Source organism: Podarcis muralis, chromosome 3, assembly GCF_964188315.1.
Source record: "Podarcis muralis chromosome 3, rPodMur119.hap1.1, whole genome shotgun sequence".
NCBI lineage: Eukaryota > Metazoa > Chordata > Lepidosauria > Squamata > Lacertidae > Podarcis > Podarcis muralis.
In genome coordinates this window covers 15,982,606-16,004,006 of record NC_135657.1, presented here as the reverse complement: position 1 = coordinate 16,004,006, position 21,401 = coordinate 15,982,606, and the positions used below count along the sequence as shown (strand labels likewise).

General features: G+C 43.8%; 1 protein-coding gene across 1 annotated transcript in view; it reads left to right on the top strand.

Moving 5' to 3' along the window:
• The window catches only part of MSH2 (mutS homolog 2), a 52,311-nt gene that overhangs the window by 6,975 nt on the left and 23,935 nt on the right, over window positions 1–21,401 (top strand). Inside the window, exons 5-6 of the mRNA XM_028725015.2 lie at window positions 4,713–4,862; window positions 6,826–6,959. Coding sequence (XP_028580848.2) covers window positions 4,713–4,862; window positions 6,826–6,959 — 284 coding nt within the window. The remainder of the gene's footprint in view (window positions 1–4,712; window positions 4,863–6,825; window positions 6,960–21,401) is intronic.

Sequence of the window (21,401 nt, the reverse complement as noted above, 5' to 3'; positions counted from 1 at the left end):
ATTCTTTTTGAAAAGGAGAGGAAATGGCCGAACCTGTTTGACAGCTTTCTTCTTTGTACGTGTTTGGAGTGGTGTTTTGAACCTGTATACCAGAATTCAGTGCTTCCCAGTGCTTTGTGCCCTATAGAGCAATCCACTGGTATGAGTGGAATTTGGAATAGACTGATCTCCAGCTGAGCCTGGGCTATGTCAGAAGTCTGCCGGCCATCGTGGCTAGGCCAGGGCTTAGCTGGCTGATCTGAGTCCCTAAAAAGAGGCATTCCAGGGGGTTTATGCCCATCCAAACTGACTTGTGCTATTCTTCCTGATAAATTGGAGTGGTGTCTCAGTGAGGGTCTGAACCAGGCCAAATTGCAATGGCTGTTATTTTGATTTATTTTGGTAATTTTGTTTATACATGCTTGTATTTTATACTCAAATTGCAAAGGCCAGTGGTTGATGCAGATATCTATCTATCTATCTATCTATCTATCTATCTATTCCTTGACTAAAGGAATGCCAGTTGGCTTAGAATGTCAATTAAATGTGCATGTGGGTAAAACAGTAGTTCTGAAACAAGAAGCGTATTTTGTTTTCTCAGTTGGTTAAAGTGTGGTGCTGATAATGCCAAGGTTGCAGATTCGATTCATGTATGGGACAGCTGCATATTTCTGCATTGCAACTGTACAATTCTCTGATGCAAGCGTGTCATGTTGGGTATCATTTTAGAAGTTGTGTGAAGGAGAGGAGAGAAATGCCCTTTATGATGCTTGCAGATTCCATTTTTTTAATAATAAAACAATGAGCTCTTAAATATATCTATAACATGTGTAAATAAATTGCTACCTGATCAGTTGGGAGCCCATTTTTAGTCAACTAAAAGTTTTTCATTGATCTCACTGCAGCTCATTTGCTGGCAGCCTAGATTGGACAGTTGTCTTTTGCTGGCTGCTATGATGTATGATTGCCACGAGGGGTCAGCCTAGCATAAGGGCCTGCAAACAAAATAGTTAATCTGGATGATACTGGAGGAATCGGTATCATCCAGATTAGCCATTTTATTTGCAGGCCCTTGTGCTAGACTGTCCCGCCCCCGCCACAAATGCCATTCCATGCTTACAGCAGCTTCTACAATGCTGATTCTGTTAGAGCAAAAAACTTAAACCAATCTTGAGCATTCTTTTTTTTTTTTTAAAGTTTCCTGAGCATGATTGGTTTTGCATTTTAAACTCAAATTGTAGCACTGCCAATGCCACAGAAATAAAATGGGTGTTTGCTACTGCTGTCCTGCTGTTGAACACCTTTACCTGGGAATAAGTACCATTTTGTTGCAGAAAACAATAATACATAAAATGAGCACCTGTAACAATGTACCTGCCTGGCTGTCTGCTCCTGGACTATAATATTAAGGGGAAGAGCCTTAGCTCAGTGGTAGAGCATCTGCCTTGCATACAGGAGATCCCAGGTTCAATACCTGGCAGTTACAGGTAGGGCTGTTCCTATGTTCCAAAAATATGTTTTAGGAGAAGAAAGAAAGGATGCTGCAGTGACTCAGGCATTCTCATACCAGTTCAGATGCTGATACTGGGCCTGTTTGCCACTTCACTGACATCTACTGCTCCCTGAGTGGTCATTTGGTGGCTCTAGACTTCAGTCCTAAGGTCTAGTCCTAAGCTGCACCGTGGAATGGGATGCACGGTAAAAATGGGCATGGTCAAAACAAATACTTTCTTGCAACTTCTCATTGAAGTTAAATATCAAGTAAGTTACACAAATGCTTTTGAAGTATTATTTTATTATTATTTGCTGGAGAGACTTCCAAATACATGTTGCTGTCTCACACATAGTGGTATATACATTTTTCTACATGGGTCCTACCTCTGTTTAGACAAAATGGCACATATAAACTAGCCTTCGTTGGCTGTTATTTTTTGTTTGTTATTTTGCATCATCTGTAAAATTGGAATGATGTGACTCACAGGGTTTTTTTGCAGATAGACAAGATAAAGCCCTCTTTAAACATTTACGTTGCTACAGAAAGCAATGCAACCGTTACAGCATGGATGTGAAGAATATTTTAAAAGTGATATTTAGCATTGCTGCCTTGTCTAGTTAATGTATAAAGCTACTGTACCCACCCCATCTTAATCCATATTTTCAAGAAAGTTGTTGTAACATTTATTTATTTATTTACTTATTTATTTACGTACGTACGTACGTAATTCATATTCTGTATTCTCAATATATACTTGTGTTCCCAGGGTAACTAACGTAGTAAGAAAAGATGATTTAAGATGGTGGTGATAAATAATAATAATAATAATAATAATACATGGAATGAAAACTCATGCAGCAACAGCCAATTTAAATAAACAGTGGTACTTCCATTTATGAACTTAATTCATTCTGGAAGTCCATTCTTACACCAAAAATGTTCTTAAACCGAGGCGTGCTTTCCCCAATGAGGCTTCCCGCCGCTGGTGGCCTTCCACTACTTGGCTTCCGTTTGTTTTCCGGGGCAAAGTTCGCTAGCTGGAACACCTACTTCCGGTTTTGCGGAGTGCGTCGCCTGAATCGTTCATTAACAGGACTGTACTTAGACCGAGATACGACTGTATGGTAAAATCAAGCTGTTATATCAGAGCAATCCAAACTGCTATGGTAGAAAGCGTTTGTGGGGACTGGAGCCACCTTTCCATTCAACTCTGCCAGTCTCCACCAGCTGGGGAACTACACTGGCGAAGATCATCCCCATAGAGTTGCTCAAATGGCGAATGGGCAGAAGCCACTGCTGCTGGTATTCATACCAGTGGTAGCCATCAGAAAACCCAGAGCAAGGCTTTTGTGGGGAGGGCTGGACTGGCACAGGGTTCACTTGATTCTGTGCACCCCCTGCTGCCATCGTGAAGACAGGCCCAATCTGGGCTTCTTCTCCAAGATGAGCTGTGAGCTGGTGCAGCAGAGATGATTTGTGGATGCTGTGCTTGACTGCATTGCTCCAGCAAGCCCTGAAGCTGCTGTCTAGGGGTTAGAATTCCACCCTAAATTAAAGAATGCTGACATTCTTAAACTACTGTAAACAGGTGACTGGGAGAGGGAAAGCCCATCAGTAATTACTATTTTTCAGGGAAGCTCTCCTGGAATCTTTAGGATGGATGCTTAGAAAGTTGAGGAATTGTTAATCCGTTTTAGTATTTTAACTTTTGTATGTTTTTTTAAGTAGGGCTGTAAATAATTCTTGATTTTACTGTTTTACCTTCTGTAAACCACTTTGAGGTATTTTTTACAATTAAACGGTGTATAAATTTTATGGAATAATAATAATAACTGTAGCAAAAAATCTGTGAGAGATAGGTTAGACCTCTTGCATTCATTCTACACAAGATAAGTGACTGGCATCTTTAAAAATTACCATTTTTTTTAATGCTCTCCTCCCTCACCCACTTAAAATTACACACAGCCAACTCAGTGCGTGGGCAATTTTAAATTAACACACATAAGCTATGGCTAGCACTTCCTCCTCCTGCTGGGGAGACTGCCTGCAACTTTTAATAACATTCTGAAAACAGGTATAAGGCTTGCTTTAAAACTAATGCTCTCCCAAAGGTTTTCTTTGAACCATACTTGTGGTTTTGTTCTTTATGACAACCTTTATTTGAATGGTGGAAGGCTTGTGCAGTTGCTAAGTGTGAGTTAAAAGTCCTTGGTTCAATTCTCATCTCTGCCACAAACCTGAATGTAGCCTTAGTCTCCCTCTCTCTCTGCACTTGAACTACGCTTTGCAAATGTTTATTGGTGATGTTTAACATGCAGTTTCAAGTGAGAGAAGTAGCACTATGGAGGAGTTTTGCATAAGAAAATGGGCATCACTGTCACTTTTAAACAGAAGATCTGTTTGTAGCTAGCTTTTCAAACAACTGCAGTTTACGTTTGCATTTCAGCACTAAAGTACTTTTGTTATATTTGCATAGTCCTTTCAGTGTGGAATAAATGGCTGCTTCTGTTCTTTCCTTACTCTCCTGCCGCAGATAGTGGCTATTGCGGTTCTCTGAACACTAGTTTAAAGGTGTGTGAAGGATAAAGCCTTTGACCGGGACAGTCCAGGATAGGGCTCTTAATGCTTCCTGCCCTACTTTGTCTGTTCACCTTGTCTCTTTCTAGCACAGAGATACAGACCCTAGTTCACATATAACTTAGAGTCAGCCATGGCTTTGTGCAAACACATGTGTTCATTGAGTGAATATTGCAACTCCTCTTGTTGCTTTGCTGCCTGGGGGGCTAAACCATGGTTTGGCTAAGTGTTGCATCTAACCTGGGCTCATAGTTTTCCTATAACCATGGTTTGTTCTGTGGCTTACCGTGGTTTGTTTGGAGCCAGACAAGTCATTATCCCAGCTTTGGATATAATGCTATACCAAACCATTGCTTAAGTCTGGGTAGCATGGCAGCAGTAGGATCGGGGGGCAGGGGGAGATACAGTGGCTTTGCAGTCTTTGCTCCCAGAACCCAGGTGCTAACTCATTTTTGCTTGTATCTTCGGAAGTAGATTGCCGTATAATTTCTAGCAATAATTTCACTTGGAATTATTTAACTGCCGATTCTGCTGTTCATTTGGGAACTCTTCCTTAGTTGGACGGCATCCAGCTCTGTACCTAAAAGTACGCCAGTGACAAGCTGCCTGTCTTACTGCATGTGGAGTAATCCCCCCCTTTTTTTTCACACTCTGCCCCTAGATCGCCATCACTTCCTTGGCTGCAGTGATTAAGTATTTAGAACTCTTAACAGACGAGTCTAATTTTGGACAATTTGAACTCTCCACCATGAACCTTCATCAATATGTCACACTGGATCATTCCGCTGTCAGGGCACTTAACCTGTTCCAGGTAAGCCGGGGCGTTGCTATGTACGTAAGACTCTGGGCACAGACCTGCAACACAAACTTGCCTAAAATAGGGACACATGCCCTTTTTTGCACATCTGTTTTAAGTTGGATACATTTTTTGGGTGGGAAAGTGGCATCCAGATAAGCATGTAAATGAAATGTGAACACAAGCTCATGCCAGAAACAAATCTTAGTTGAATTAAGAGAACAGTATTCTCAGGAGTTAGCCCAGGTTAAGGATTTTCGAATTGGAACTTATTTTGATCAAGGCATACTCAAAGTAGACCCACTGACACCAGTAGGTTGCATCCAGCACTGTGTGAGAGGACTTCTGCTTGCACAAATAATTCCTCTCCTCCCTCCAGCTCCCTGCGCACTCCTCAGATCTGCTCCAGAGGGTCCCCCAAACCTCTGGAGCAGATTTTGATGGCCTAACGCAGTGGTTCCCAACCCTTTTTTTGGCCATATCCAACCTAAGCATCTTTATAACTCTTATTATTCAAAAAGTGAACTATTCACGTGGAAGAAGCCTAAACGGCCATTAATTTGGTCTAACTTATTCTTGAATTGCCCCCCCCCCTCAAAATCAAATTGCCTGCATTAGTCATGTCCATCAATTCCAGTTGGTCTGTTCTGAGCATGACTTAAGTGGATATAATCCACTTATTAAATCATAATAAACTATGCCTGTTAATTGATTAAAATCTGCATACAAATAAAACAATAAATTGGAAGAGAGAAGGTGCATGTACATCTCAAAGGCTCAGGGTCAAGGCTCAGGGACAATAGGAGTTATAGTCCGGTAAGTCCTGGAGGGCTACTACTTCCTCATCCTAGATCTAATAGATTAGATAGACTACATGTTGCAGCCCTTGTTTTGACAGGTGTGCACATGCAAATATATGCAGATGCCCTGCAGCGAGTATTCCCCACTCCTGCATAGCATATTAGGCTGGCAAAGCTTAGATAAATAAAATATGTGCTGAAAGCTTTAAGAGAATGTATTTTGTGTTGCCTCGATGGATCAGACAGCATTTGGGAAGGAAAATGTTGGAGAAGTAAACCTTTAATCCACGCAATGTGGCAGAATCTGCCTTGACATAAGGAAAGACATAAGCCACGTTGTGAAGCTAGCCAGGGACGCTTTAAAGTTATATTGATCTTGGTATATAGCCCTGTAAAGCCCGTTATTTTATTTCAGAGCTCTACATGGCTTTTATTGTTTTTAAAATCGGGCTGCGCTCTGATACCGCTCCACAGCTAAGTTCCTGGTTCCTCATCTTCACAGATCTAGTACATTTGTGTACATCCACATAGAAGGGAAAGACCCTCGCCCCCATTTTTCTCTCCCCTCATCTCTCAATTCAGCTAGCTTGTCTTCCCTATGATCCGCCTCCTTTGTTACTGGAAGGATGGGCTTGAACTCTGTTGCAGAATGCCAAATTAACTCAAGCATAAAGGAAATAATTTTATCTATTATTACATTTATACCCCACATAAATCAAGTTGGTTTATGTTTCTAGAGTGCCCTGGAGAAGAAGGGGGTGCCTTTTCCAGAGCTACACTCACCGGAGGATGCTTGGAAATCCAGGGGGCTGCAGATAGCCCAGAGCGCTCTCCCAACACTGCCCTCCAAAGAGCTCACACACTCATACGTGGCTCTCTGCACCCCATGCTCAAAATAACCCTGCAAGGTTGAGAGACAATGATTGGCCGAAAGTGACCTAGTGAGCTCCATGAATGAGTGGGGATTTGAACTCTGGCCTTCCAAGTCATAGTCCAACACTCTAACCACTATGGAGCACCACCTCTTGATTCAGAAGAAAAGTACTAAAATGCAAAACACATACATGTTCTCACTTGCCACTATTCTGCTTTTAGAGGGGTTTCACTCACTTTTGCACAAATGTTTTTTGGTTTTTCTTTTAATTGACTTTCTACCACAATGTGTTATTTCCCCTCAGCGTTCTTCAGAAAATGCTCAAGGTACGCACTGTTTGGCTGGCTTGTTAAATAAGTGCAGAACGGCCCAAGGACAGAGGTTGGTGAACCAGTGGATCAAACAGCCCCTAGTGGACAGGAACAAAATAGAAGAAAGGTAAATATTCTCTTTTTCAGGGCTGATGCTTGGAACTGCCTAGATTAGAAAACGCACCACTACTTTCCTACAGTTTTGGATCACAATTTTTGTTGGTGTTTAAGCGAGTATATTGAGTTGTTTGCTTTTCAGAGGATGGTTGTTTAGATTGCTCCAAAAAGGCAGGGTTGCTTTTCAGTAGCTGGAAGGAAACTAGCCCAGGGAGTTCTGGTAAGGCTGGAAAACTTCCTGGGTGTACATAATCAGTGGTAGTTCTAGTGTTTAGAACCACCCTTAATAGGTTTTCTCTGCTGCAAGTCATGAGTATGTTTATGATAAGAGGAATTGGGCTTCAATTAGTTGGACTTCTGAGCCGTTGAAATCAGTGGGAACCAAGTGCAGCTAATTTAATCTTGAGTCCAACTCTCTGAGTTTTCTGTTGCTTCTGTTACAGTGAATCTTCAGTACTGTACTAGGTATGCCATTTCCTTGTTTTATCTTAACGTTTGTATTAGCTGTTGCTCTCATACTTCCGATTCTGTTTGTCTTAAGCCAGTAAAATGATTATTTGCTTCATGGCACCAGACTTGGTATTACGTTGGTCATGAAATCTGGGGAAGCTGAGTGCAGCTAAAGCTGAGCATCTGACCTTTTAAAGAAGTAATGTTGATTTGCATCCTTGATCTTGCAAACAACAAAAGCTCCCAATTCAGCTCAGGGCTGTGTGATTCACTTGTGGGTCAACAGAGAGGGAAAAGAGGATTGCAAATGACAGTCGGTGCCCCTGCTGTGCTTGCATGGCAAAGGGGCTTCAGCTTGGTCTTTCAGCTCCAAAAATACCTGTCACAGGTTGCCTGGTGAAGGTCTGGAAGGCTGATTTATAGTGTATGTTAGTGGACTATCTGAATTTAACTAGGATAGGCTTAATGGATTTGTATGATTAAAGTGGACTCTCAGGCTTAATGAATCCAATACATTGAATAGTTTGGCACCAGTATCTTCTGGCTTTAATACTGTGCTGTACAATTTTTAAGTTTTAGTCCTTTAGTTCTGAAAGGGAAGAAGCTGGATAATGAATAGACATGGAAAGAATAGCCCGGGCAGCATCAACAAAGTAGTTTTTTTTTTCATCACAAGGGCTTCTGGCTATGCAGCTGAACTAAACCTCCCTCTCCTCTCCCTGCACCCTGCCCAGATCTGCTCTGCAGGATTGGAGAAACCACTAGAACAGATTTAGTGGGCACCTGAAGAGAGGAAGGAGGGGTTCCCTTGCGTAGCCAGAAATCCTTGTGCTATCACAGTATTTCTCAATCTTGGGATCCCAGCTGCTGCTGGACTACGACTCCCATCATCCCTGACCACTGGCCCTGCTAGCTTGGGATGATGGGAGTTGTAGTCCATCAACAACTGGGGACCCAAGGTCGAGAGACACTGCTAATAGAACTGCTTCCATCGATACCGGACCAGGATACAGTGTGGCCAAAGCAGAAAGTGTTTCCAAGTATGTGCCTGTCTGAGGTGGGTTTAGGTGTCACCCAGTTTTCACAATGATCACACACCTCAGTGCGCTGCATGCAACCCCAGGGAGGTTGCCGAGCATTCAGGAGCAGCTTTTAGGAGGTGGGAAAGGGTTGCAGCAGAGAATTCCATAAAGACTGTGTGCATGTGGGTGACAGCACTGTTAGGATATAGTTCCGTTCGACCTTAAAAGGGAACAGGTATGACTCTTGTGTGTCACATGCCTGTTTACTTCCAGCACTTGCTGGGAACTTCCGTTTGTATATAGCTTTTGTGTTACTGCTGTTTTGCTGGAGACGAAGGGAAGCAGACATGTTTTCCTCTGTTCCTGAACGATGCTGAATAAAATGCTGTATGTTATACTTACACATTTCTCTGCCCGCCTCTTCTGCTGTGACAAGATTTACACACTCTGCTGACAGAGCGTGCACGGGTCTCTAAATGTATCTCAGGCTCGTGTCGCTGATTGCTGCTGTTCCAAGGGAGACCGGCTGCCGACCAGTGGCTGGAGCCAGCTGGGGGCCTGCCTGATGCCTGCCTGATGCCCCCGTCTCCCCGACAGTATCCCAACAAGCGCAGCCTTAACCAGGCAGCATTCACTGTCTCTGTTCTGCACCCATCTCAAGTTTACTACATAAGAAGAGCTGGCTGGACAATCCAGTTCAGCCTCCTGTTCTCAGTCGCCAACCAGATGCCTGCAGGAAACTCCTCAAAGCAGGACCTGAGGACGAGCAGCCTCCCATTCTGTGGTTTCCAACTTTGGAGGCAGAGCATAACCAGAGAATCATAGAACTGTAGAGTTGAAAGGGACCACGCAGGTCATCTGACTCCCTGCAATGCAGGACTTTTTTGCCCAAGGTGGGGCTCAAATCCACAACCCTGACATCAAGAGTTTCATGCTCCACCAACGGAGCTATCCCACATCGTGGCTACCAGGCATTGATAACGCTCCATGAGAATCTCCTCCATTGCAGATCTATAGAAGTTGGGATGGTAGTAGTGCCATCCTCCTAAAAAAGAAGCAGCTCTTACTCAGAAGATATCTTTCTTTAGGCTTGTCAGCAGCGACCAATGACTTCAGCAGACAGCATGTGGGCTTATAAGAAGACTTTGTGTGGGAAGAACTATGAATGTCTTCTAAAGCCTGAGGGGAAAACACATCAAGCTCTGTTCAACAAAGCCTGACAGACTCCCTGTGGAGGATTGACTTAGACCAGAACCCTGTATGAAAACCTTTTCGTGGTGTTCGTTGGCACAGGTGCCTAGATCCTTGCTCAGCTACAGGGGGCAAAAACTTAGGGAGCTTCTCTCTCGGGGCTGTTGTGAAGGTTGTAAAGCAAGCAAAGTGCTTGCGGTGGTATATAAATTACTTAACGTAACACCCCCCCACGCTGGTTATTATAGTAGCAGTAGTAATATTTCTTTATTATAAAAAGTTGTATCATGCTTTCCCAAAGGAAATACCCAAGGCAGCTAACAATAAAACCACAAGTTTACATTAAAACAATATACCCAAAAAATACAAAAGAGAAGATGAAACCAGCTGCCAGCTAAAAATTAACACTTTCAGTGGATCATATGATTTAGAATATGAATTGTAGAGTTGGAAGGGACCATGATGGTAATCTAGTCCAACCCTTGCAATGCAGGAATCTTTTGCCCAACTTGGGGCTCAAATCCACAGCCCTGACATTAAGAGCCGTTCTCTGCCGACTGAGCTGCTCTTCCCATCGCCTGTATGCCCCCAAAAAACTCTCCAGAGAATTGGGGGTCCCTCCTGAACAGTTGACACTGTGGGTCCCATAGGGCTTGGTACAAGGGGGGAATTTCCTAAAATCAGGCGGGTGAAAATCTCCCCTTGCACTTTAGCCCTCTGTGATACAGACCCCCACCCGACAGGTGCCCATCACTGTCCACATCTTCTTAGCGAAACAATTTTTATATTTGTATAAGCCTATTTTGACATTAAGTGGTATATAACTTTTTAGAAAAGAAATATTAATTGCATTAAAAATAAGTAGTATTAGTAATAATACCAGTAATATCATTATCTTCCTCCTTCCTAATGTGATGCACTGACAATGTTGCTCTCCTAAGACCACATTCATGGTAGACATGAGTCCTGGTCCATAGGCTTCTGTCTGTTCTTCTGAGGAGCAGCTGCCGAGGTGTTTGTGGCAATGTAGGTCGGAGCCTTCTCTGAGATAGCACTGACATTAAGGCATTCCTTCCCTTGAGTATCTCCATTCCTTTTAGGGAAGTCCGCAACTCAGCGGTAGACCGTCCGTTTTGCATGCGAAAATTCCCAGATTTCGTTCCCAGCATCTCCTGGGAGGACTGGGAGAGACCCTCTCTTCAGAATTCCTAACATGCTGCCAGCCCGTGAGTTAGGTTGTCCAAGGTAGCTTGCCGCAAGGTAGCTTCCCACTTTCCTATGTTTGGTGGCTTTTGGACGTCAAGCAAAGGCAATCTTTTCTCACAAGGACCTATTTTTTAAAAATATAAAAACTGTTGATTGTAATCTCAACAGTATGGCTTTCTGTTGATTTACGTTCTGTTTATACAGTGCGCTAATTGCTTTTAGTTCTTTTTGCAAGCTGCTTTGGTTTTCTTTTTTTAATGAACCTGTGTTGTAAGCATTTTAATGAATGAAGAAACGTAAAAATGCTGTATCTGGCCAGTGCTGCTTCAGACTGCGGGTGTGTGTATTTGTGTGTATGTGTGTGTGATGTGATCAAATGTTTCTTCGTGCATCCCCCACCATACTTCTTTAAAAAAAACCAAAAAAAAAAAAACACCTTAGATGCTCCATTGGATATTTTGTGAGAACAAAGCTGCCTCTGCTTCTCATCTGTAAAATCACAGTTGTGGGCTAATGACCAATTTCTTCAGGCAATTCAACTCTGTGGTGCCCAGATCCAAAGTCTGAGGAGCATACCGTAAATCCGTTGATGTTGGATTAAGGCCGCCAAGTAATACTTCAGCGCTCCCAGCAGCAGCAAGTTTTTAAGTACAGTACAGTGGACGCTCAGGTTGCAAATGTGATCCGTGTGGGATGCACATTCGCAACTCGCAGTGTCCGCAGCCTGCAGCGGCGCGTCTGCGCACATGTGAGTTGTGATTCGACGCTTATGTGCAAAGTGCAATTTAGCACTTCTGCGCATGTGCGGCCGCCGAAACCCGGAAGTAACCTGTTCTGGTACTTCCAGGTTTCGGCGGTCCGTAACCTGAAAAACGCAACCTGAAAAGTCTGTAACCCGAGGAATGACTGTACACAGATGCAGTTCCTAGCTGGCTCTTAACCACCCGCTCCCAGTTGCTAAAACTCACCAACTTAAAATGAATGTGAAATGGCAGTCTTGCCCCCTGAAGTGTCTTGCAAGTTAATGAACACCAGGTCAGTTGTGTGATCTTCTCTTTCCCTTTTTCTTTCCTGTTTTGGCAGAATAGCAGCACAGTTGAAGCTTAATCAGAAGAAAGGACCATAACACTAACTTGTCTCCTGCCAAATTAGAACAATGGAGTGGTATGCAACTGCTCTTTACTCAGGAGGAGACCTGTTGAAATGAACGTATGTGACTAAGCCAGGTCAATTAATTTCAGTGGGTCTACTCTGAATAAAACTTGGTTAAATGTCACCCATAGACCTCCATAGAGAGGGGTGTATGTGCAGAAACCAGCCTACTGCACAAATGTATAGTTTTGCCTCTGGCTCCAGCAGCCTCTGGCATGTGGCCCCTGGAAGGTTCCTCAGCAGGGAATGTGGCCCTTGAGCTGTCAAAGGTCCCCCCCCCCCTGGTTTAGCAGATACCAGTGAGCCTATCTTCATCCTGGGCTTGCTCATTCCCCTCCTCCCCTTTCCTCCGTCCAGGTGTCTGGGAGGAGGCGTTCAGAAGCTTCTGCTGTGAGTTAGCACCTGCCTCCTGTGCTGTCAGCACTGTGGTTAACACTTTACTATGGGTGCTTTCAACAAGCGAGTGTCAAAAACCTTAATACGACGATGACGGGTTTGAAATGAACCATAATTAATGTCTGTTTCCAGGCATCTGCATGTGTCTTCCAGGGAAACCTACCCAATACCTAGTTGAGTATAAAGGTCTTTAAGGGCTTGTTTAAATGCTAGGCATGTCTTTTAAAGGGGTGGCTTCCATTCAGCGACAAGCGTAAGCCACTTTTGCTGCTAGGAAACTTGATTTCTCCATTGTATTTCAAATGGCACCCGTTAAAGCCCTGATGGGAGTTGTTGTTCAAAACATCTGGAGGGCACCAGGTTGTGAAAGGATGGTTCATGCTGTTGCGTTACATTTTTTATTTCTCTCTTAATGCTGTAAAGGTCTGGCCAAGCTCAAAGTGAGGAATTAATTTGATTGAACAACATGAAATTGTTCTGGGACTGAGTGGAATTGTGCCAGAATAACAAAATAAGCGTTGAAAAGGCATTTAAACTGGTAGTGGTCATTCTGGCTGTGATCAGATAACAGGTATGAATGTTGCGAGACCTCTTGTCTTGCTGCTATAGATAAAACGCTATTAGAATTCTGTAGAGATTAGAGATGGGCCACTAATTTTGGATGGTCTTGGTAACCTGCCAGGATTTGGGAACATCAGTGATCTATGTCTTTCCCTCCCACCACCCCCTCAACCAAAAGAAAATCCTTTGGTAGGTGCTTTGGAAACATTCTGACTTTCAGGGCCCTTCCAGAGTGCAGCGCAGGTTCAGGAACCAGAACTTCTTATATCGCCTGAATTCCAGTCCTGAGGAAGTGTTAGGATTGACAGCTGATTTTTTGCTCGCTCTTTGGAGGCATTCTGAGTGCATCTTAAATCCTGCATAAAGTCAGAGGCAAGGGAGAGAGGTGACGTGAGAGGGCAGTGACCGTGACGATTTTAAAATAGTCGTCCAGAAGTAGCCTTCTTTCAAAAGCCCATTCATTCATTCATTCATTCATTCATTGCATTCATATTCCACCTTTTCTTCCAAAGAGCTCAAGGTGGCGGTACATCATTCTCCTCCCATCATTTAATCCCCACAACATCCCTATGAGAATAGGCTAGACTGAGAGACAGGGACTGGCCCAAGGTCACTCAATGTGCTTCATGACCGAGTGGGGATTTGAACCCTGGTCTCCCAGGTTCTAGTCTAACACTTTAACCACTACACCAGCCCAGCAGAAAGTGAACTAGAGACATTTTGCATGCATAGTGTGTCCTTTACCACTGAGCTATAGCCTTTCCCGTTCTGGCAGAAAGATCAAGTCACACACGATAGCGTGCAGAAGTACGACCAGTGCTGCTGTAGCCTCGGCTATAAATTTCAGTACTCCTTCATCCTCAAAACGCCAGATGTATTATCCGAGGTGATCAATCTCAACCCTGGCTTGTGATTTCTTCTTCAGTCATAGCCGAGTAAGATTGTCTTCCATAAACACGGTTTTAACAATGAGTCCGTAGGTGACCTTGGAGGCCAATTTTGGATCCTCATGTCCTTCCACAGTGGGGACATTGGTTCCCGGGCGGGAGTTGATCACAGTGTGGATTTGCCAAGCGTGCCTTCCTCTTAGCACGTTTCTGCCTTGCGTTCTGAGTTTGAGTGTCTTCAAAGTCCATGACACCTTTGGTAAAGGCTGTTCTCCAACTGAAGCGCTCGCAGGCCAGTGTTTCCCAGCTGTCGGTGTTTATACTACATTTTTTTAGATTTGCCTTGAGACAGTCTTTAAACCTCTTTTGTTGACCACTGGCATTGCACTTTCCATCTTTAAGTTTGGAATAGAGTAGTTGCTTTGGAAGACGATAATCAGGTGGATATCCGCACAACATGACCAGTCCAACGAAGTTGATGTTGAAGAATCATTGCTACACGGATATTAGTTTGCCCGTCTTTCCAAGTGATGTGTAAGATTTTTCGGAGACACTGTTGATCAAATCTTTCAAGAAGTTGGAGATGGCGTTTCTAAGTGGGCCATGTTTCACAAGCATACAGTAAGGTTGGTAGTACAACAGCTTTGTAAACAAGCATTTTGGTTTCCCTGCGAATGTTCCGGTCCTCAAACACTCTGCAATTCAATTGGGAGAAAGCCGCACTCGTAGAGCTTAGGCGATGCTGGATTTTGGCATCAGTGTTGACCCTTGTGGAAAGATAACTGCCTAGGTAGGAGAAGTGACCCTGACCCAGGCACATCAAAACCTTGGTGGGGCAAGATAAAAGTCAGGGAACAGTCATGCCAACATGCTTATTATAGCACATCATCCCTGGAATTGTTGGAAACCAGGGGTCTCCCAACATGAAGTCGCTTCTAATGGCTTGTGAAAAGGCTGTCAAGTGGGCTGCAGTGTAATCTATTGCTGAATTTTATTAGGCAGCAGGGACAGCTGAACCTGATCCAATGCTCCCAAGTGCCATGGACTCTCCTGTGCATCTGATATACCTGTTGTTTGCAGGAACGCCAACCCCATCTGTCAAGTTTCCTTGTTAATTTCTCCAGAGCCCTGCATTATTATGCATACCAACCACCTGCCTTTAGCAGGTGCAAAGGTGCAAAATTACAGCAAGGCAAATCGTGCGCATGCAATTCCCCAACATCTCCGGTACATCTGTGCTGGCATGAACCACAGTTGGGTCTCCATTTGTAGTTGATCTAGAGTCCTCTCCCCTCCCTTTCCCTGCTCTTCCACCTGCGTCTATCTTCAGAGGCTTACACTGTTTTCAGGTGGTACTGAGGACCACATGGGCTGCTGAGCAGGAGCTAAAAACGTTGTAGCCAGCTAAGTTTTACTCAAGAGTTGACATATTAAAAAGAATAGTCGTGCCTGTGAACATCAGTGGGTCTACTCTGAGTAGGACTAGCACTGGATACAACCCAGTATCTGTACCTCTTTATAAATAAGCTACATTTGCATTGCTGTACTTTGAGTCTTATGAGACGCGGGTGGTGCTGTGGGTAAAACCTCAGTGCCTAGGACTTGCCGATCGTATGGTCGGCGGTTCGAATCCCCGCGGCGGGGTGAGCTCCCGCCGTTCGGTCCCAGCTCCTGCCTACCTAGCAGTTCGAAAGCACACTTAAGTGCAAGTAGATAAATAGGTACCGCTTTATAGCGGGAAGGTAAATGGCGTTTCCGTGTGCTGCGCTGGTGCTGGCTCGCCAGAGCAGCTTTGTCACGCTGGCCACGTGACCCGGAAGTGTCTCCGGACAGCGCTGGCCCCCGGCCTCTTAAGTGAGATGGGCGCACAACCCTAGAGTCGGACACGACTGGCCCGTATGGGCAGGAGTACCTTTACCTTTACCTTTACCTTTACCTTACTTTGAGTCTTACACATCCCCGATAAATTTTGAGGACTTGTAACTTGAAAATTTATTCTGTTCAAAAGTTTTTGCGCACTGTGAGAGGAAAGTATTCTCTGAGTGGAGACATGCTGTTTATACTTACAACAGAAAGAACCAACACTTCACATAGGTTTTTTTAATGTTCCTAGTGGCACATTTTAAGTGGTCTCGATTTTGGATTATCACCAAAGAAAAAATTTATGCACCTCTACATGTTTCAGAGCCATAAGTCTGTTAAGGGAAAACTGCAACATTCCTTAGTTGTTCTGGATACAGCTTCAGGGCAGCATCATTCTGACTAGATAAGCCAGACATATACAGTATATATAAACGTTCAGCTCTCCAGTACAGAATTGTTAGGTAGGAAGCAGACCTGCCCTGCCCCTGGGACAGAAAAGTAATACAGATGAACGTTTGGATAATCTGAAGCAGCATGTAGAAATAAATACAGATCCAGCAGATTTGCTCTGCTCTAGCAGAAAGGATTCACGTGAAATAATAGCCATGGGAAAATATTTATTACCAGTTTAATAACTTGTAAGTGTTTAAGAATAGGACTTGGGGCTCAAATCTGACATAAAAATTAGCAGGCCTTGGAAGCTGTACAGAGATACATTGGTTTACAGACGCTTCAGGTTGCGTGTTTTCAGGTTGCGCACCGCGCCGAACCCAGAAGTACCGGAACAGGTTACTTTTGGGTTTTGGCGCTTGCGCATGTGCACAAACACTAAATCACAGGTTGTGAACACTGCGGGTTGCGAAAGTGCCTCCCGCACGGATCATGTTCGCAACCCGAGGTTCCACGGTAATACATTACAGAGCATTCTGCAGCTGACTTCAAAGTCACTATACTTTCAACAAAAAGACTTAACAAGAAGCTCTAGCATAAAACTACAGAACCAGCAAATTCTGTTGCGCTCAGTTTGGACTAAATCAGGACTCTGGTTTGCTCTTTCCCTGTAGGTGTTAACAGAATCTTAATGTAACCCTTCCCCACCCCCCCAACTATAATTGCTCTTTTGAATGGGCTCCTCTGTTCTGCTCTTGCATATATTTGTGACTTGCAGAGAAATGCCACAGACCCACTGCCACCCTTTTAATCTGTGACCCTCTGTTTGCAATTTCTCCCTCTTGTGAATGAGTATCTTATCTACCCCTGTCATCTGGGGATGGCACTTGCAACGACGGAAGTGGACTTTCCCACTTGGCCTTGTGCCGTGATAAATCGGTTTTGTAAGATGCTACAGGACTACCTGTTGTGTTTGCTGCAACACGCTGCTACCTCTCTTGGCAAGCCTCAAAATTGCAGCAGTGGATTCTGCTGAGCACTAGAAAAAGATATGTAGTCCGCACTTGGCCTTGATAACCTCAGCATCTAATTTCAAAGCCTCCCTTCATGCAGTTCTTACAATTTTGTTATTTAGTAATAACAAGAGGGGAGCACTCTGCCCCAAAGAACTGCAGAACGAGAGGCTTATAAGAGATCTATGACTCTGAAGTGTGAGCAAGAGAGAGGTGTGTGAATTATATGAAACCCTGGCTTTGGTGCACATTAAGGAGTATTATACATCTTAGTGCTAAATCGTGTTTCTATTTTATATCTTATCTGTGAGTGTTTGGAGTTGTTTTTACTCTTTTTTAAAACTAATCTTTAATGTGTGCCTTGCTTGGTGTCATGCTGAATGCTGAAAGCAACTATTGGAGGAAATGTGTGTTGTTCATTTATTATATGAAATATTCTTGGAGGTTAATTGTTTTACAAAATAAAAAGCTTCCTATTCATCACAGTTGCATAAAACAATATGGAAATGTCTACCAGTTCCTTTACCCTGCCTCTACATTTCTTTCTAATGCCAAATCGTGGAAGCAGAATAAATTTAGAAGTGCCAAGCAGTTCTCTGCAAACAGACCAGGTTTGCCTAATCTTCATTGTAAAATTTGATAATATTTGCATGGCTGCGTTTCCGTTGAACATACAGTACTTCATGTATTGCTTGTTTGTTGATTTCTTCCAGTAGTCACGTTCAGCATTAACACGTTTCAGAGAAGCATTGTTTGGTGTTGTTGTTGTTTAGTCGTTTAGTCGTGTCCGACTCTTCGTGACCCCATGGACCAGAGCACGCCAGGCACTCCTGTCTTCCACCGCCTCCCGCAGTTTGGTCAGGCTCAAGTTTGTAGCTTCGAGAACACTATCCAACCATCTCATCCTCTGTCGTCCCCTTCTCCTTGTGCCCTCCATCTTTCCCAACATCAGGGTCTTTTCCAGGGAGTCTTCTCTTCTCATGAGGTGGCCAAAGTATTGGAGCCTCAACTTCAGGATCTGTCCTTCCAGTGAGCACTCAGGTCTGATTTCCTTAAGAATGGATGTGTTTGATCTTCTTGCAGTCCATGAGACTCTCAAGAGTCTCCTCCAGCACCATAATTCAAAAGCATCAATTCTTCGGCGATCAGCCTTCTTTATGGTCCAGCTCTCACTTCCATACATCACTACTGGGAAAACCATGGCTTTAACTATACGGACCTTTGTTGGTAAGGTGATGTCTCTACTTTTTAAGATGTTGTCTAGATTTGCCATCGCCTTTCTCCCAAGGAGCAGGCGTCTTTTAATTTCGTGACTGCTGTCACCATCTGCAGTGATCATGGAGCCCAAGAAAATAAAATCTCTCACTGCCTCCATTTCTTCCCCTTCTATTTGCCAGGAGGTGATGGGACCAGTGGCCATGATCTTCGTTTTTTTGATGTTGAGCTTCAGACCATATTTTGCGCTCTCCTCTTTCACCCTCATTAAAAGGTTCTTTAATTCCTCCTCACTTTCTGCCATCAAGGTTGTGTCATCATTGTTTGGTACTAAGACATATAACAGTCATTCACACACCAAAACCAGTACCCCTTGAAGGTGGCATCTATATGCAAACAAACAAACAAACAAACAAACAAACAAACAAACATGACAGGTTATTTGCTGCAAATTTTGAGATTTTATTTGCTTCCAAAAGACCCTCATTCCACTCTAAGGCAAATTCTCCCATTCCTTCCTTGTATTTTGGAGTCCTGCTTATTTGCCTTTGTGCTACAGTTTGAATTCTCCATAAGAGCATGGTACCTATAGTTTCTTCAGCCAAAGCCTGACGGTTGCTCAACAACTGCTGGATACGTCATGCAATAAGATGCTTCAGCTCATGAGTCTGAAATGTCATTTTCCTTTTTTAGCACCATCATGATGTTTGTGCCACATTTAGTTGTGATTCACAATCGCCTCCTGGATCTTCTTCCTCGTTCTCAGCAGTGCTGCTGTCTAGCCAGTGTCCCTTGATTTGAGTTCATACGTTTTATTCCCCCTTCTTTATTCTGGACTTATCTTTTCAGCAAGAAACTGCTTTGCAAATAAAGTGACCCATCAGCTGCTTTCTAGTGATATGGAAGGAAGGCAGAGCCTTCATTTCTGACATTCCTTTCTCCCTCCTCCCTTTCATTTCCAAACTTCCAGGAAGCCTAGGGCATAAGGGGTGGTGATGAGCTACTTGGAAACTGGCAGATACATTTGTCAGGACCAGATCTGTCCCTGGCTCCACCAGCTTCTGATATCTAACCTAATTTCCCCCAAAGTCACAGTTGTGTGTACGAAGAAGAAAAGCGTAACGCTGGTTATTCTAGCGAGGCTCTTAGCAAGATGTCACTGAAGAGTTTCTACTTGATTCCAGAAGCATTTAACGGAGAGTTAGCCTGCCTGCTTATATGTGAGCATAAATTAACAAGTCAGCTGTGCATTGAACTGACGGCAGATCTCAGCCCTCTGTGCTTTGACGGCTATCAAAGCTTGCATTAATTTGTTCTTCCTAGTACAATAATGCTGGAGTGTAGGAAGGTAAGGGATCGTCCCCTTTATGGAGAAAGAAGCAATAAAAATATCCCGAGCGCTCTGCTTTGCTGCAGAAACAGAAAGAGATAGAATTCTAATGCCATGGAATTATTGCAGGAGTAGAAGAAAAATCATCCTTCAAGAGGGTGCATTGAGTTTTGGAGAAAATAAAACCCACTACTTGCAGGTCTCATTTGTCATACGACTGTGGGAAAGTCTCCTTGCTTTATGACCCTTTTTAAAAGTGGGATTTTTTTCCATATAGCCTCAACAATGAAAAAAAAATGGGAAGAAAAGAGAATTAAGCGGGTAATGTTCTCTAGAATTCATTCTTTCTGATCCCTGCTTTGGATTTAACGGAGGAGGATGGGTCATATACTTTGACTCAAGGCGTTTCTCCGGAGGTGGCATTTTGGCACCTGAACTGAAAAACCAGAAGCGTTCTCCCAGTCTCTCCTCCTGCACATGTACCCGTCTCCCCCTTGCTGGCTGTGCTGCTCTTGAGAAGCCTTCTGCAAAATTAAAAAAAGCAGAGAAAGTTGATTGTCTTAGTGGTACTTGTTTGTGGTGGATGGAAGTACTAATTAAAAGACAAAGCTGGTAAGCTTATTTAGCTTACAATATTTGGAACCTCAGACTGCATTTCTGCTAGTGAGCTTGCGTCCCCTCCTGTCTCCACTATCGGGTTTTGCCTTGTGATGAGGATGGGAAGCAATTTTGTCCTTTGAACCGACTAGGTGGGGCCAAGAGTGCAATATCTTGTAGAGCTCCAATGTGCTTCTGTAGTGAAGCACGTTGGGGCATACACGTCAATATTTGGCCCCCAAAGAATGAAGCTTAGTCGGGGAAGGGGGTAGATGCTGTTATGGCTTCTCCTTGTATGTTTTTCCTTGGAGAAGGAGAGAGTGCTGTATAGGCTACATGCAAGGGTTCTATGGGCCAGTTCGAACCACCAGTGGTCCACCCCATTCCATCTGGGTGGTCCATGGCTTGTCTATAAAAATGGAATGCAAAGTCATGGTTGCAGGACACTTGCTTTCCATCTCTGTTTTAAAGATTCGTCTTTTAAGCATTACTCTGTGTGTGTTTGTGTTTGTGGGTATGCTTTGAACATCCTAGGCCTAGCCTACCTCACAGGGTTGTTAAGAGGATAAAATGCAGGTGGGAGAACCATGTGACCACCTTGAGCTCCTTGGAAGAAAGGTGGGATAGAAATGTCATGATGTTGATGATGAAGTTTTTAATGTTTGAAGTTTTATTCTGTTTTTAGTCCTCTGTTGGGAGCCTCCCAAAGTGGCTGGGGAAACCCAGCCAGATGGGTGGGGTATAAATATTATTATTATCATCATCATCATCATACTAATCCCCACCCTCCTTCTATAGGCTTCATCTTTCAACCAGGTTGGCACTGGCCACCTTTTCAGAGGATTGTCCTCTGCAAAGGAAGACACATGGTTGTTATTATTATTGTTGTCGTTTAGTCGTGTCCGACTCTTCGTGACCCCATGGACCAGAGCACGCCAGGCACCTCTGTCCTCCACTACCTCCCGCAGTTTGGTCAAACTCATGCTGGTAACCTCGAGAACACTATCCAACCATCTCGTCCTCTGTCGCCCCCTTTCTCCTTGTGCCCTCCATCTTTCCCAGCATCAGTGTCTTCTCCAGGGAGTCTTCTCTTCTCATGAGGTGGCCAAAGTACTGGAGCCTCAGCTTCACGATCTGTCCTTCCAGTGAGCACTCAGGGCTGATTTCCTTAAGAATGGA